Here is a 16,900-nt window from a genome sequence, read left to right as displayed (position 1 = left end):
GGTACTATATTTGTGATACAAAAAGGGCATCTAGATAACTAATGTTGTTGTTTTTTCAACACAATGTTTTCCTCGCCAGGGCCCTGAATTTTGAGAACCTTTTGAAATCGAATAGTTCGCATTTGCGCGGGAGCAAAGTTAAAACAAAGTAATACAATCAGCAACAACTGTGTATAGGCCTACATCAGTCTGGGACTCAATTACTTTTGTTGTTAGCTTGTTTCAATAAATTTAAGTTTCACATTTGTGAGTCATGATCAGGATTTTCGATGCGCCGAAAGCGAAGATATAATTTGTTGCAAAAAATGATATTTCCACACACAATACAAAACAATCGCCTTTTTGGTCGCATCGTTACAAAGAAGAGTGTAAATTCGTGCTTTAGAACACCTTTTGCATTAAGACACCTTTGGCATATAGCAAGATTTGACACGTAAGATTGAAGAAAGGTTTCATGCTCTTGACGGTCCTCCGGAAATTTCTTCTAGAACCTAAGTTTAGGATCCGCTGCACATAAACAAAATTTAGCCTATACCAGGGATGGCGAACATTTTTAGTTGAATGGGTCAACCATGATATCAAAATTCGCAAAGAAAACGAAGTGGGTCACATATTTTATTACATGTCAATGTCAATTCTAAGATGCTTGTTGCTGCATTTTTTCTGAAAGTCTTGTAATCTTAGGTAGTTTTCAGCTTAACACACGCTGCAGTCATATCTGAGCTGAGACAATTCTTGATTTTATGAAATTCTTGTGTGAAAACAAAGATTCGCATAAATATGTTGAACCGAACAGCGTCAACAAAGTTACAACAAATCGTTTCAAGTTCTACGTTTAAATAAACATATTTGTTGCCTCACAATTGACTAAACAATCTGAATTTTAAGACAATAGGCAATCTTACAAAGGGCTTGAAGTTAACTGTTGTGTTGCTTTTTAATCTTGTAACTCTGGTAACCCTACCACTAGTAATCAGTATACAATTTTGAAACTACAAGTGGGTCACTGAAATTCACGTGGCGGGTCACATTGTGACCCGCGGGTCAGTGGTTCGCCATCCCTGGCCTATACAGTGACAAATCACGATTTAAATTTCCCCATTTCCAAGCATTGGTTATGCACATTTTCGAAAACTTTGTGCACATTTATGCTTGACTTTCGCATTGACTAAAAAACGCTTGCATCATCGTCCCAGACCTTTTCGCTCACATGGCATGATTTTTTTTCTTTGCCAGCTTACCGTGATAAAATTAATTAGCTATTACAACTTTCAGTTGGATAAAGACAATACAAAACTGTTTCGACCTGTAACGTCTCATTCAGTGCAGCTGTAACAAACATGGCCGTACAGGTCATTACAGCCAGTGTAGTACGGCACTCCAGTTTGTTGGGACAAGCTGAAAAGCTTTGAGTTTATATAAAAGTTTCTATAAAGTCCAAACAAAGTCTTAGTTACGATAGTTGCTTCTGTATACGGCTGTAGTAAAATAAGGACGATTATATACATTATCTTTGTGTAGTTCTAAACTTTCCATGAGTGACTCCACCCAAAAAATATCAAAACGCAAAACAATTTTGTCAGCGAAAAAGTATTTAGGAAAAGGTGTAAATCGACACCACAGCGGCGCCGCGTTTCACCCTATAGGGTAAGCTTGCTCACAGCTTGTTATTCAGCTTTAAGTTTTATGCAGCAATTGCTTTGTAGGTTTCTGTAGGAATATTAAACAAAAGTGCGTGTTGCTTTACTACAAATGTCGATCCTCTGGATATCTAAAATGGATTAGTTTGGTGATGCTTTGTACTGGCAAGGTCAAGGATGAATTGGAAATAATGAAACCTTGCTCGTGAAATTATGATCAATGGAATACGAGGAGATGCAAAAATATTAATCTTCCTAATTCTACTGGTAAAGTTGACGTCTGTTGTTTTTTTATCTGATATTTATCAATGCATGTAGTGGCAACTACGTATGGGTAGATTTGCATTGTTGAAATACCGCATGGGAGTTAAAGCTAGGTTTTATAGGAAATGCAATCGACATTACAAGCCACTAATTTTGTGAGATAGCCTTAATCCGGCGTTCAACGTTTCTGGTTTGCGAAATCGATTATGCATATTTTCAAATATTTTGTATAACCCTGCTTTGGCGAAAAGGAAGATATAAAATAAATTTAGAAGTTATCGGTAAATTACAACAAAATACTTTTCAAATGTTACGCCCAGTTTAATGGACAGAATTTAAATCGGGTGAACACACGATTCCTAAACCGGCGACAGAAACTGCAGGTCTAAAACAGGTCAGAGAGATTATAAGCAAGTGGATTGGGTTCTGGTGAATAACTGAAACGATAAAGATTATTTTTCCTTTTGATTGTTGTTACCCCGGCCTCGAGCATCGGGGAAGGGAAAGTTAAGGTCTAATTTAATTGCAAGAGATAAAAAGTTGCACAGAAAAAAAGCACAACAGCAACAAGGTAAATATATTTGAAAATCGTGTATTTCTTTGATCACTGGAAAAAAATTCTCCAGCGCAGAAATCAGCTAGTATATTTACTTTGTGGGCCAATTTAAGTCAGGCATTATTTTGCGGTCACCTACAAAATAACAAATGTTTACGCCAGGTATAGTATTTGGTGCCCCATACATTGCGTTTCTATCATGTTTAAGCAATGTAACGTACTGTTTTTGTGCGACCCGGTTGGAAATACTTTACGAGTGACTGACATCGGGCCGCGGCCCAATGAGTTCTGGTCAAATGAAAAATTATAACTGGTATATGATAAGAAATAACTAAATTAACAAACAACGAATGTTCATGCAAGATTATTTAGAATACACACAGTACGAAAGATAAAGTGCGTGTTTTGTCAAAACTTTTTGACGTCCTATGTGTGTGTCACAGGTGATTTTTACCTGTGAGTTTGCTTGATATCATGACAATGAACTGTATTTCTCGAATTGTTAGATTCCACTCATGTTTCCGAGCTATATGAAATTTCCAGAGGCTCGAAAGCACAAAAAAATGTGTAAAAAACTGAAACGGTCCTACATACCACCAACAGTGTACGACAAAGGTAAACGAAATTTTTTAGTGTTCTTGTCATCAAGTGTATCGTCAAACATTTTTATATCAAGGAGGTCAATATCATTGGCGCAGTCGAACCAGATGGCTGCAGCATGCCAGTCCTGGTTCAAAGGTCGAAATGAATTGTCTCGACTTGGCTTATCGCAGGGAAAGCTTTCAACGAACAAACTTGAGAGCTCCTTACCTTACAATTCGTTGGACGAAGTACGACCAAACCATAAAAAAGCGCAAAAGGGTTCGTATTGTTGTAAAGCATTCATTTGCTTGATTGTTTGTAAAATTGATTGGTTATACTTTTAGTTTAAAATCTTTGGTTGTCAAGAAAGGCCGTTTATTATGGATTCAAAGTTGCAAATTCGAAGGGTAAAGATATCTGACAGTGGAATTTACTCTTGTCAAGTAATACAAAATGATACTGCAACAACTGTGCAGCAAAGAATGTACATGGTACTTGTACAAAATCGAGGTAACTGAAACTTGTCTTTCAACTTTATTTTGTTGATGAAAAAACAAAATTAATATTTAGAGAATTAACATCAATTTGAGTGAAGTTATACGCTACGCTGTATGAAAGATTTTTAAGCACTATTTTTTAGCCAAACAAAGTCCCCCGGTGAAGTTTTTTGACATGAGGGATCTTTCAACTTTGCAACATTACACAAATAAATCATGCTTAAACACTTCGGAAACCATTCAACTGTCATGCCGTTACATGGCAAATGATTCAAGTGGGACAAATATTACATGGACAAGGATATTTAATGACCGCCAACAAATACAAGAAACCTTGCAGGGCTTGCAAGAGGTGGGCTATATGTACGTAATGCAAAAAAATCAGATTGTCCCTTATTTTAAATATGTCCGTTATTTCCATTATCAAAACACCTAAAAAATCCCACTAAAGGTCTAAATCAAGCTCGTTGCTCTCAGTCTAAGGCGTTTTACCAAAACCTCTCACATTCAACTTATTTATCATTAAAATATACAGTTAGCCTATTACGTCTTGCCGTCATGGTGAAAATACATGCACATGACAGGTCCGTGGGAACACGTGGAAGTGATGTCATTACTCAATAGATTAGGTGCGATACTATATTAAGCAGCCTGTAAACTTTCTACTACAGGTCAACGTTGCCTGTGCAGCCAGTCGATACGTTTGTTCTGTGCAAAATACCGTCGGTGGATTTAATCACACTTTCTTCATTGACGGGCCACAGTCGGATTTTGCTGGTTAGAAACTAGATGTAAATTAAGTTTGTGCTAGCCTGAAAATATTTTAAAAATATTTAATGAAATATATTTTAACCATACAGTTGGTGCATTTAATTGTAAATTTAAAATGAAAAGGAATTAGTTGTGAATTTCAGATCTCCGAACCTGATAACCTTGGTACCACACCTACTCTTAATCTTGCCGGTGTTTGTATTGGTAGTCACTATCGCTGCAACCCACTTGTGTCGACGTGAGTTAAAAAAGATAAAATTCCAGGTATAATACTATCAATATTTTATTAATATTTACTATGTTTTTTTTACTTATTATATATTCTGTTAATCTAATTGTGAACAATAGAAGGTGGTTGGAAATGGATTGTTTGTGGAAAGCGTTGTTGAGCATAAATTACATGATTGGATAGAGAAAGAACCAGACACAAAGTTTTGCAAATCTCAGCACACTGCCACCGAATACTACGCATTGAACCAGGTATGACATCACAAATGTTGTTTGTTTAGGTTTTGTTTGAATAAAACACCATGTACATTTGCACTTCATTCCATTAAACAGTTGAAGTAACACGTTAGTTCGACTTAACTGTTATGGTGCAGTCATTGTAGTACTGTTATGTCAAGTTTAATGCGTTTATAAAATGTGATTGACTAGACGCGCAGTCGGCTAGCTTGCCACGTGTGTTTGCTTCGCGCAGGTCGAAGCGTTTCCCGCCATTTCCAAAGATGCCATCAAGCTTGTTGGTCCGAAGGAAATTTCGCGTGAGAGGTGAGAGGTCCCCTTACACAATTCAAACTGCTCGCATGTTGTTATTGCAGTTCACGTTACTGAGCGCCCCAAACGTGTTTCATACACACCTTACCAAACTGGTTGACGCAGTTAACAGGAGGTTTTTGTTGCGTTGTTGCAGGTTGGTTGAAGGTTGGAAAAATAACATACTCGGAAGCGGTTACTTTGGACATGTTTACAAAGGTTATTTGATTTCGCTGTGCGGGGAACCAGTGAGACCTGTTGCTGTAAAGGTTTTGCGTGGTAAGATGCATGCTACATTATGACATACCGTCATGTATTAAATGAGGTGACTTTTCAGATGATTTTCGCCCATGCGACTTGAAAGCATTTGTGGAAGAAGCCAAAACTATTATCCAATCAGGCTATCACCAAAATGTTATATCTTTGGTTGGAACCTGCATATTGGATTATCTCAATTTTGACGTACGTGAAGACAACGTTTACCTTGTCAATTATAATTGAAATTGCTTCTCTTGTTCGCAAGATCATGCTGTGAACATTTTTGTAAACGTAGTCTTCTCCAAATTCTGTTGCACGGCTGCAATGGTTTACAACTTCCGCGGTTTCCGTTGTATAGTAAACCTCTGCGCAGTACGTAGTAGGCGGGCGTCGGCCCAGCAGATTATAAGAATGATAAAACGCTTTGCATTTTCTTTTTATTTCAGCGACGGGTGCAGCAGGCTCCGATGCTGCTGATGGAACTAGCAGAGGGAGGAAATTTACGATCGTATGTGCTGAAATTTAAAACCCGATTGGCGATTCAAACGAGCCCAGCTGCTGCGAACAGGGCAATTCTAGACTTGGGTCAGTTGCTTTCTTTCGCGCACCAAATTTCACTCGGCATGGAGCATTTGTCAAGCAGAAAAGTAATAAACAGGAGTTTCTAAGTACTGTGCCACAATTACAAACAGCTTTGTTAATCCAGATTTTGCACCGGGACTTGGCCGCCAGAAATATTCTTTTGACCAAAAATAAAATTATAAAGATTGGCGATTTTGGGCTTTCCAAACAAATGGAAAACAAGAATTATTACCGCGCTTGTTCCCGTTGGGTAAGATTGCATTTCCGTTTCTTTGAATTGTCTTTAATTGCGTTTGTGCTGATATGCCTTAGCCAACTTCCAACGTAAATATCAGCTAAATACAAATTTCTTTTTTGATGTGACATTACTTTTGCTATTGCTGCCTAAGTTTTTTGTTTAGTTTTTTGTTTGTTTTTGTTTACTTTCATGTTACTTTTGTAAACAGGAAAAGCCAGCAAAATGGACCGCCCCAGAAGCTTTGTTGTACGACAAATATTCTGTTGCGTCAGATGTGTGAGTGAAATTACGAAAATATTTTCTTGGGCAGTTCGTTACCTCTAACTCAGGGTTGCACAACCTTTTTGCTAAGACGGCCGCATCGCAGATTCTTACTTCACCAACGGCCGCCAATTACCTGCTTGTTTTTGTTTTTAAATTTATTATGTGAAAATAGGACTTGTCCCACATAAACCATCTAATGGCGTCCAAAAAGCCCGGATAATTTAAAACTTGATCCACAGATTGAGCTAAACAGTCTGACGACCAGTCTGAGCTATTTATGGCGTCATAATCTATATTGCGACGCAAAAGGTGACTGTTTATTTGCATTGTTTGCACACACTAGGCGTATATAAAGTGTGATGCACAGGGTCACTAGGCTGGTAATATTCTTTACAGTCTTACACAATCTATTTCATGCAGTTTGAAAGTCAAAATATTTAACAAAAGAGGTTTTTACGTCACGGCCGCCAGTGCATATATTTTAATAAACATGTTCACGGCCGCAGGTTGTGCACCCCTGCTCTAACTGAACGCCCTATTGTTAACATATAAATGTAATGCGCGCCGATGTAGTAACAAAACACGACATACTTAAAAAAATATTCACAACGTATTAAGTATTTGCTTGTCGGTACAGCATATACTTTACTTTATAGTTTTATTTGTAAACTTTATAGTTTATTTATTTGTAAATGAAACCTTTTTGTTGTAATCATTTGGGTGCTAATGATAACTTGAAAACTGCTTGTGAACAGCGTTCGAATAAGCACACTGATTTTAGGTGGTCGTACGGCGTGCTTCTGTGGGAAATGTTTGCACTTGGGGACGAACCGTACTCAAAAATCGAACCTAAATTTCTGTATGACTTTCTTCGACAAGGATCAAGGCTGCCACAGACCCAATTTGCGTCTGACAGCATGTAAGTTTGTTATTTCAAACTTTTACTGCTATGCGTTATTCCCCTCCTACACTACGTTCCGTTAAGATATTCAAACTTATTGTAGCTGTGACAGGAAAACTATATGACCATAATAAACCGTAAAGAACAACAGGCCGAAATGTTACGGTCAACCTCAACATCGATACACAAGCAGTTACGGCCTTTAATTTTTAAACTGAGACAAGTTATATATTTATATTTTAAACAGAGACAAGCTATATATTTATATATTATATATCAATCGGCTGAACAAAACGTTTGTTCCATGTTTTCTAGAATTTCTTTTGTCAATGAATTCCGTTCTAAATGTCTTGCATATAGCACCCTAACGGCACAGATACGAAATACTATATTGTAAACCTATGTTTTTTAAACCATTGACACGATCTAACGTTGATAAGAATAAAGGTTGTTATTTCCGTCATTCTGCTGTCCGAACAGGGGTGCACAACCTTTTCGCTACGACGGCCGCTTCCTTATTTCACCACCGGCCACCAATCACCTGCTTGATGTTTTTGTTTGAAAATTTTTGATGTAAATAAATTGGTTTATATATATGATGTAAACTTTACATCATATATATATACCATCTAATTCTAATGGCATTGTAACGCTTGTGGTACCTTGTTTTCATTGTTTTACGCGTTTGTTTGCCTGGCGCATATAGCTACTGGGCTGGGAATACTCTTTTCAGTACCACAAAATCTTTGAAAATGAAAAGATTTAGCAAAAGGGTTGTATTTACGTCACGGCTGCCAGTACATATATTTTGAAAAACATATTCACGGCTGCACAAACTCGTTTCTGCGGCCGTATGTGGCCGTACGGCCGCAGGTTGTGCACCCCTCAGAGTTGCAAGTCGGGCCGGGTTCGGGCTTAGGTATTTGTGAGAAAACGGGCTTAAAACGGGCCTGACTTTACGTTCCGTGTCCGCCATTGTTTTTTAAATAAAATCACTCAGCTAAGTAACTCCGGCTTTGACCTAATGCCCACCCTACTCTAAAACATATTGTTTACCCCATTGTCTACTATTGTTCATTGTGTTTGTTGTCTTTTTTTTTTTCTTTCTTATCCTTTGTTGCAAGGCTTTCGTGGATAGGCCTGTCAATCAAAATTTCGGGCCTTAACGGGCTTTGCAAAAACGTTTCGGGTTCGGGCCGGGCTTCGGGCTTATACTTTCGGGTTCGGGCCGGGTTCGGGCTCAGATTTCGGCCCCGCTTGCAACTCTGGCACCCCTGTCCTATAAGAATTACTGATCAACGGTTTCCGAAAATACTATTTAATTACCCAACATTTCTTTAAAATATGGTGAAAGTGGCATAAAGGTGAAATAAAGTTAAAAACGCGACATTTTTTGCTTGTATATCTGGTTTGGCTTTTTTCAACAATTTTTTAACACAAAGACATCATTTTAGCTTTGTTAGTGCAAAACCAAACACAGCCGTAAGAAAAATCAGCGCAGCTCAGCATATGTTTCGAAATAATGCACGTGTTAACTATGCTCACTATAACGTTAAGTGAAAGATTGATTTCGTAATTATTGCAATATCATGTTCCGCGGTAATATTCGCCCAGCCGTAATTGACTACATCCGCTCTCACCAAATCAACTGCAGCAAAGTTGCGAAACAAAGCATTAACACAAGTTTCTCTTCGAGTTTCTGAAAACAAGGAAATGTTGCAATACCCTTTTCCTTACAGTTACGAAACAATGCAAAACTGCTGGCAATGGAAACCCGAAGACCGAATTGATTTTGCGACGCTTTCCAACTTTTTTCGCGACTATCAACTAACAGAAGTAGGTTGAATTTGTCTAAAACTTTTTTTAAAAACTTAAACAGCCTGTTATTCAGGAAACAAAGGCCAAAATTCATTCAACTAATCCACACATTGTCACTGTACATCGCAATTACGACTGTGAGTCGAGTTCGAGCAGCGACGACACCTTCTGCTCAAATTGTTATCTCGCCGGGTTGTTTTCACTGTCAGATACAGAACCTGAAGAGCTGACAGTACCCGACACAGAAATAAGACTTCCCGCCCCGTTCAATTACGTACCATCTGAAATGTGTTTTGCGAAACACACCAACGATAAGTTTAAATTATGGGACATGTCTACTCCTAAAACTATGCAGTCAGACTTTAAAACATTATGCCGCCATTCGACCCAACAAAGCTCTGAGAATTCTGCCGAGGGGAGCTTTTCGGCTACAACTAGCAAAATCAGTTTCGAAGTCGATGTGAACGATCCATTTGTTTTCGAGAATCAAACCTATATAAAGCCACCAATGCCTACTGTGAATCTTGGCTTTTCGGGAAAAGACCTCGTAGCTTTCGAGGAATCGCTGGATTCGAGTCCCGTGACTAGCTCCGATCTCTCTTCAACTGGTTACAGCGAATTTGCCAGTGAAGCGTGTATGCATTATGGTCACATCACTGTGTAGGCCTATCTACATTCGGTTTTCTTGCTTCCACAAGTCGTTAACTATATAAGAGTACATTTTGTATTGTTCCAACCAAATGAATTTGCATTATTTTCTGAAACGTATTCATTATGAAATTATTTTTTGATACTTTTTGCTTCCACAGCTTCGAACTGCCACATTTAGTAGATACCGCAAATCTTTATTTTTAGCTCCAGTTAATCCGAAAGCAAAGTTGCAATCTGTTATCAAGCCAATTTTATACAGAAACAGATAGTGTGGATCAACGCGAAGTGCGATCCGATGAATGAAAACACAGTAGGCCTAATAAACACCAAATATGCACCGCTGCATATCCTATGTATAGGCCTAGTACCAAATATCTCTTCTTGACTAATGTTAATGAAAAACTATCCCTATTGCTGAATGGAAGTACTACTTTAAGTTGTGCTTAGGCCTAATGCCAGATCTGTATCCCGTGTCAGATATATTTTTTCGGTAAAAGATTTTTTTTAAATCGTATAGGCCAGTGGTCGGCAACCGCCGGTCCGCGGCCCGGTACCAGTCCGCGAGGAGTTCGTTGCCGGGCCGTATAATTTTTTCAGGTAAAATGCGACAAAACATTTTGCCTATGTATCCCGGGGAAGATAAACTAATTTAAGCGTTTTCATTGCTAAATATTTGTAGTTTTTTAAAGACCGGTCCGCGATAAAATTTCACTTTCAAAACCGGTCCGCAGTGCAAAAAAGGTTGCCGACCCCTGGTATAGGCTACATGCGCTCGGCACTGCAAAGTTTTGCTTTTTAAGTTGACGACATGATGCGTGATTAGTTTTACTTAGGTGTAATATGTTTGCAATCTTACAGCAATGAAGGTCGGGTGGCTGACTGTTTACACTTTTGGAAACCTTCCCCCTAAATTAAGTTTATGATTTGAGTGCAAAACAATGTAGCCTAAACAAAAAGCGCGTTCTTTTCTCTAGTGCCCTCTCTCTCACACACTAAACGCGAGCGCTCTGAAGTGGCGCTTGTGCCACGTTGACAACACCCGAAAAACAAGTAAATTGAAATAAATCGCTTGGTGCGTCACGAACAATTTTTCGGAACACATCTAGCCTAATTGTTCTAGTGCTTTATGTGACGTCTTGCAACAAATAACTTCATGTATGTGTATGGGGTGAAAGCGTATTTTTTTCTCACATCAACATCAGAAAACGACTTTTGCAGTTTATATTAAAACTTACTTTTTTCGTATTGAGCTGGTAAAAAAGAGCCAGCAAAAAGAATGACAACAAGAGCTGTACAAAGAGTATTTAAACTGACCAGAGCTGGTTAAAACGACGGATGTCATTTTATTTGTGAAACTGCCCTTAAAATATATTGCTCTTGAAATAAGCCGACAGGATTATCTTCTTTTATTTGCACTTTTCGTTTGTCGTGTTTACTTTGACTATAAGCACGACAAAGATAGAAACCTTTGATTAGTTTCTACCATGTCTTTTTCCTGCCGCGAAGCGTGTCTTTAAATTCTGCAAAACGCTCGCAATTGCTGAGACTATTTGAGTCTGGGAAGGAATAGCTAAAATAACACTAATTTGTTCTGACATAACAACTTTTGACCCTAACTGTAGATATCGGATAACTTTTGATTGAAGCAATTAAAATCATTGATTGAAGTGTCCAGGAAAAATGTGATTATACCGCCTCGAGTGGTAAACTGGATGAGATTATTGTGTTTGACTTTTTTCAGTTTCTGACAAATTCAGCTGCGAATGTAAAGTTCGTGTTCGTAAGCAAATGCGGAACTTGTGTTGCGCAACGTCAGCAACGTAGCAAGACTGGTAACTTTTTATTCTGATGTTTTCAGACTAGTATCACTCTTGTTGCTGTATTAACCGATTTTAATTCCGTGTGTCAACTGAATTTTTTTTCTGCTTCTCGGAACGTTGAAAAACGGTAAGAGGTTTATTGCCATTTGCTTTAAAATAGACCTATGAAATTTACTCTGTACTGGTTGTGATATTAAATCTGATGTGGATGTAGGTTGTAGCTATCTGAAAATGAGTTTTTTCTTTGCAGAAGAACATGGCTTCTCAACCAATTAAAATTAGCCTGAAGAATACCACCAAAATGACCTTGAACTCTCGGTGAGATTTTTAGCCAAGCCTTTATTGCAGTTATTGCATACTGAGTCTGAAAAATAAATGCTGAGAATAATAAGTGTATGCTAACTGCAGTTATGGGCCCATGTTCAATCTACATGTTTTGAGACAATAAGAGGCCTGTTAAATGACTGGAAGTATAGTGCTTTTATATCTGTATTCGGATAATATGTGATATATAATTTTGCACTAATCTGCCCTTTTCATTATGGAAGTAAGAGGCAGTATAACATGACATGCTTGCCCAGATTTATATGATCATAAGTGGCAGTTCACTCAATCTGCTTAGCTTCATGTAACTCTCTTCAACAAAAACCTTGGCATTAAAGCATACTTTGGCATAGAGTGCAGAGATGTGGTGCACTACATGCCTGTGCAATGTTGGAACATAAATAAGTGTTATGTTTTGTTTTTGGGAAGGGTTATTTACAATGACTTTGCCAATCTATACAGTTACTTTGGCCAGCAAATCCCAACCTTTCTGTGGCTGTATCCACTTTAAGGTTATGCATGGTCACTACGTACCACTCATGTGTAGAAAGAAGTATTTTCTAACAAACAACTGTTACATACCGAATGTCAGGTAAAACATCATGTGACACAATATTTTGTAAGCCGTATTTTAGCTTTGACACAATTGAACAAAACTTTTCGCTTACAAAAAGTTGCTAACGTCTCAATTTTGCACTGGAAGCAATAAAAATGATACATAACTTTTTAGTAACAAATGTTTTATGTCAAAATGAGCGATTGGTGTGAAAAAATACAAAATAAATAAAATATTAAAAAGTGTTCACGTTCCCTATTGAAATTCCATTGCATACCACCGGCTGGGAACCTATGTTTTAGGCAATAAGTGCACATATTTAAAAACTAACATGCAGCACTTTTCAAATGCAGCAAATTAGTTTTTGACGAATAAAATCTAGGAATTTTAAAATTTGTAAAAAAGCTCATTGTATTTATTTCTAATTATTCCCCAAACAAATCTGTACTTATGTTTAAAACATGGTTGGTAACAAATATAAAGATTGCCATATTTTAAAAAATATTGTGGCACAAGTAAGGGGCACAAAAGTGGATAAGGCATGGATGTCAAACTCAAACAACTTTGACCAAAAATAAACTTTTAAGTGAGTCCAGGGCCGCACTATCGAAACATTTGTTACAGTATATCATGATAACAACAAAATTGCATGATTAAAAAGTAAAATGTCCAATAATGCCATTAACTACATTAAAAAACAATAATATTGTTATAAATAACAGATATACAGTGTAACAGCATGAAAGAACCAACTGAGCTTTAAGTGAAAACAATGCCATACAATGGGTTATTTCCATCATTTTATTAAAACGTTGCATGTACCACTAATCGAGAATAATTGATTCATGTAAACTCACTGGCCTGACAGGATATCCTGCCTGAGTAAAACACATAATTTCTAAAACAGTGGTTCTCAACCGCCGGTCCACGGACTGGTACCGGTCCCTGTCAACTTTCCTGCCCGTCCGCCAAATATACTACAATTTTTTATCTCAATTGCAAGATGTTGAACCATGAGAAATCGTGTGGAAGTCAATGCTCTACTTCACCGTGCAGAAACTTCATTAGAACCGCATTTAACATGTATGATATCAAACAGACAGCAGCAAACTTCTCATTAAATTTAATTTTTCATACTTTTTTTGAATTACATATTTTTGTCTTGATACATTTTGGGTTGATTTTGAAAGTCCACCGGTCCGCAAAATTTGTTTTGAAAGTTTGCCGGTCCGCGAGCTAAAAGTTATCAACTATACTAGGACTTCGCGGTCCGCACAAAAACTCTTTGAGGGCCGCAATGTTTGACACCCCGGCCTTAAAGTATGCTCTAAACTTTGGTGTATAATGTATCACCTGTAATAAATGTTTAAAGGCAATTACTTTTCTTTAGGTTCAAAACATTTTCATTCCTCCCTAATACTCTGCATAGTAGATGCTATACCATAGAAAGATCATTTAAAATTTAGTACAATTCTATCAACTTCACAGGTCATATTCCCATAGCTACAGTCTCTATTTACAAACCACAGATAAAAGTAAATTTCTCCCATAAAGTGTTAAAATTCCTCCCTGGTTGGGAACCACTGCTGTAGAGTATCAAAACTAAACACTTGATATATATTTTTGCTGTAGATAAAAAATGAGGACCATTTTAACAATAATAGTGGTCACTTTTTGTGAATTAATGTCTTTTCAAAAATATTATTGCCTTAATGATAAAAAAGTTTTGTGTGCTAACTTAAACAAGTTGGCAGTTACAATCTCAAAAAATCACAGGTTTATATCCTAAACGAATTAACACAATGTCTTAAATTTTAAAGTAAATAGAATTTGTAAAACTAAGATAAACTATACAATATAACTGAACAATGTCAATTTTGGCATCATTTTTAAATGAGAGCAACTGAACAAACACTGAACCTGCTTAAAAAAAGATTAGTAAAACATGAATGCATTCATTGTTTGAGTGATACAGCATGTCCATGTTATGTTATATTACTGGCTTCGGCAAAATATGAAATTTACTCTTAAAAATCCATGCAAGTTTCACAACGATAATGAAATCACGACCGACCACTTCACCACAAACTGTGAGGACTCAAGCCAGCACTGCAAAAATGGCAAGTGAGAAAAACAGAAGGTTAACCCAGCAAATGGAACGACGGCCCACAGTGGAACAAGCACTGGGTCTCGGGCAACAGCAATCACCTCCAAAGGTTATTTTGTAAATTATTTTGCATTAATATAGAAAATGCCTAAAATTCAGGTCATTATCACATTAAAGTAGATGTATATTTTTAAATTTTAGCATTTCTCTGCAATTGTTGAACATTTGCTTTGTAGAATGTTGGTCTAAGTGTAACTTAAAATCGTAACAGTCGAAACTGAAACTAAATTTTTTTTTGTTTAAAACGATATCACTTTTTGACTGGACCAGAATATCTGCACAATGTTGTAATGCTTTCTATCTTACCATGTTTATGACATCGTTTTAAGAAGGAAAATAACAAATAAGATTGTTTGAGTTGCATGTTTGGTCTTGTAGCAATCAGTTCTTGATCGACTGGGAAATAAAACTATGAGAGGAAGAGGTCGAGGTGTTACCACAGCAGCTAAACGCTTTCAAGGTTGGTAAACTGTGGTGGGTAGAAGATTGTGTTGTGTCCGTTTTAACAGAAGGGGTAAACAAGTAGAATAATTGAGATATTTGGAGTTAGTAGAGTTTCATAGGTCTTGAATACAGTGAATTTTACTCCGAAATGATGTACCTGCACTGGTTAATTGTTTTTGCACGCTGGTATGGTAACTTGACAAATCTGCAACTAAATTTAAATGAAATATATGACCTGCAGGAAAACATAATAGCAAAATTTAATCTGTTAAGATTACAACATGGAAATATTTGTGTCCCAAGTCATTAATTGTTTCATGAATAGCTTTCTTTTATTTTACCCATTTATTGTATAAGTCGGTATAAAAGCTACTCAAGCTCACGCAGTCATTGTTTCCTCACCAGCTGTAGTGATGATTCATGTTTGTCCAAACAGTGTGTGTAGTTGCTACTGATTATGAAGTTAAAATGAAGTTTATTTCAGTGAATCGCCAAACAGCTGGTCGTCTTGGCATACAGCAAAACAATTTTACCAGAGGAAATCTCAAAACAAACCGTGGTCGAGGTAGACAAAAGCTTATTTTATTTTAAACATAAGTTTGAAACTTTATGCCGCAATACCCGTGTAAATATGTATTTGAAACAAAAATTGTAGGTTGTAATATACAATGATTTTTTGTCATATATAGGTCGTGGTCGAGGTGTGACCTCTGTTCGTGGTGGACCACTTTCTCGAACCTACGGTAATAACAACAAGCGTGGCCAAACCAAACCCTCACGCGGCAACACGCGGGGTAGAGGTGGTCAGCGCGGGAGAGGCAGCAAGAGAGGAGGAAAGCCGGCAAACCGTGAACAGCTTGACACAGATTTAGACAGTTACATGTCAAAAAACAAAACGAACATGGATGCTGAACTGGACGCTTACATGGCAGACGCCGCGAAATAAGATTGTGGAAACGGACGTTGTGACTTTCTGCACCTGATTGCATTGATTTTATCCCAAGTATTCTGTATAGATGATGTAGAGAAGCCAGATGGCGTTAGAATCTCCCACTCTTAGCTGTCGTAGGTGCTGCATTATAAAAGTGACTAGATATTCGCCCGGAATAAAATTATCTGTTTTTATTCTTTGTAAACATGCTCTGCAACACGTTTAGCTGATACTGTTAAAAAGTCCCGAAATTTAGGGTAATTACACGGTAAAAGTAAATGAGTAAATCAACAAACTTGAGTCAAAAGTAACGAATATAAGTGAAATAAGCAGTTTGAACTAAGTTTCAGGCAAAAAGTCTTTCAGTGAAGAGCTGTCACCTCCTTACTGTGCTCAGAAGTCATCAAAAACCAAACATTATAGATCTTAAAACTTACATTAACTGTAGTTAGGGTCTGGACTGAATAGTCTGAAATATATAAAGTAGGCTTATAAGATAATTAACCGTTAAAACCAAGATTCACGTGTGAAAACGGGCATCAAAACATCCAATACAGGTAAACCATCAAACTACCAGACAGACCGTTGTACCGGATTTTCGTTGTGCCAATTTGTTTACAGCTAAAAAACAGTTTAGCCCAAATGAGCTGACGATGACAGCCAGTTCCAAGCTGTTTTCAATTGGCTGGGATTACTAATTAAGGGAACTTGAAGTTTAGCGTTGTCCAGACCTTTTGGATGGCGTAAGCCAGGGGTTCTTAAACTTTTTCGGTAGCGCCCCACTTTACACTAATTATTTATTCTCACGCCCCCCTTAAAAAACGTTAGCACTAATGATGCTTGTCTTGTTTTTTGGAAACAACATACATGGTAGGTCCGC

The 16,900-nt window shown here is 37.4% G+C and overlaps 2 protein-coding genes across 2 annotated transcripts; both read left to right on the top strand.

Annotated features, from left to right (window-relative positions):
* The first annotated feature begins 1,712 nt into the window (after positions 1–1,712).
* Positions 1,713–11,725, top strand: LOC145238206 (uncharacterized). Its single transcript, XM_080101296.1, has 17 exons — positions 1,713–1,907; positions 2,967–3,075; positions 3,137–3,321; positions 3,387–3,552; positions 3,683–3,891; positions 4,211–4,316; positions 4,441–4,574; positions 4,659–4,790; positions 5,011–5,081; positions 5,224–5,345; positions 5,404–5,528; positions 5,771–5,971; positions 6,031–6,156; positions 6,353–6,420; positions 7,190–7,327; positions 9,049–9,145; positions 9,201–11,725. The coding sequence occupies exons 1-17, from the start codon at positions 1,854–1,856 to the stop codon at positions 9,789–9,791; spliced, it is 2,634 nt and encodes an 877-aa protein (XP_079957422.1). The 5' UTR covers positions 1,713–1,853; the 3' UTR covers positions 9,792–11,725.
* Positions 11,631–16,214, top strand: LOC145238207 (chromatin target of PRMT1 protein-like). The gene is made up of 6 exons (XM_080101297.1): positions 11,631–11,725; positions 11,849–11,916; positions 14,523–14,694; positions 15,024–15,105; positions 15,574–15,654; positions 15,779–16,214. Exons 2-6 carry the CDS (start codon positions 11,855–11,857, stop codon positions 16,033–16,035), a joined length of 654 nt encoding a protein of 217 aa, XP_079957423.1. The 5' UTR covers positions 11,631–11,725; positions 11,849–11,854; the 3' UTR covers positions 16,036–16,214.
* Positions 16,215–16,900: the final 686 nt, after the last annotated feature.

This window comes from Phallusia mammillata, chromosome 7 (assembly GCF_965637545.1).
Source record: "Phallusia mammillata chromosome 7, kaPhaMamm4.hap1.1, whole genome shotgun sequence".
In the NCBI taxonomy this organism is placed as follows: domain Eukaryota; kingdom Metazoa; phylum Chordata; class Ascidiacea; order Phlebobranchia; family Ascidiidae; genus Phallusia; species Phallusia mammillata.
This window is presented reverse-complemented; position numbering and strand designations above follow the sequence as displayed.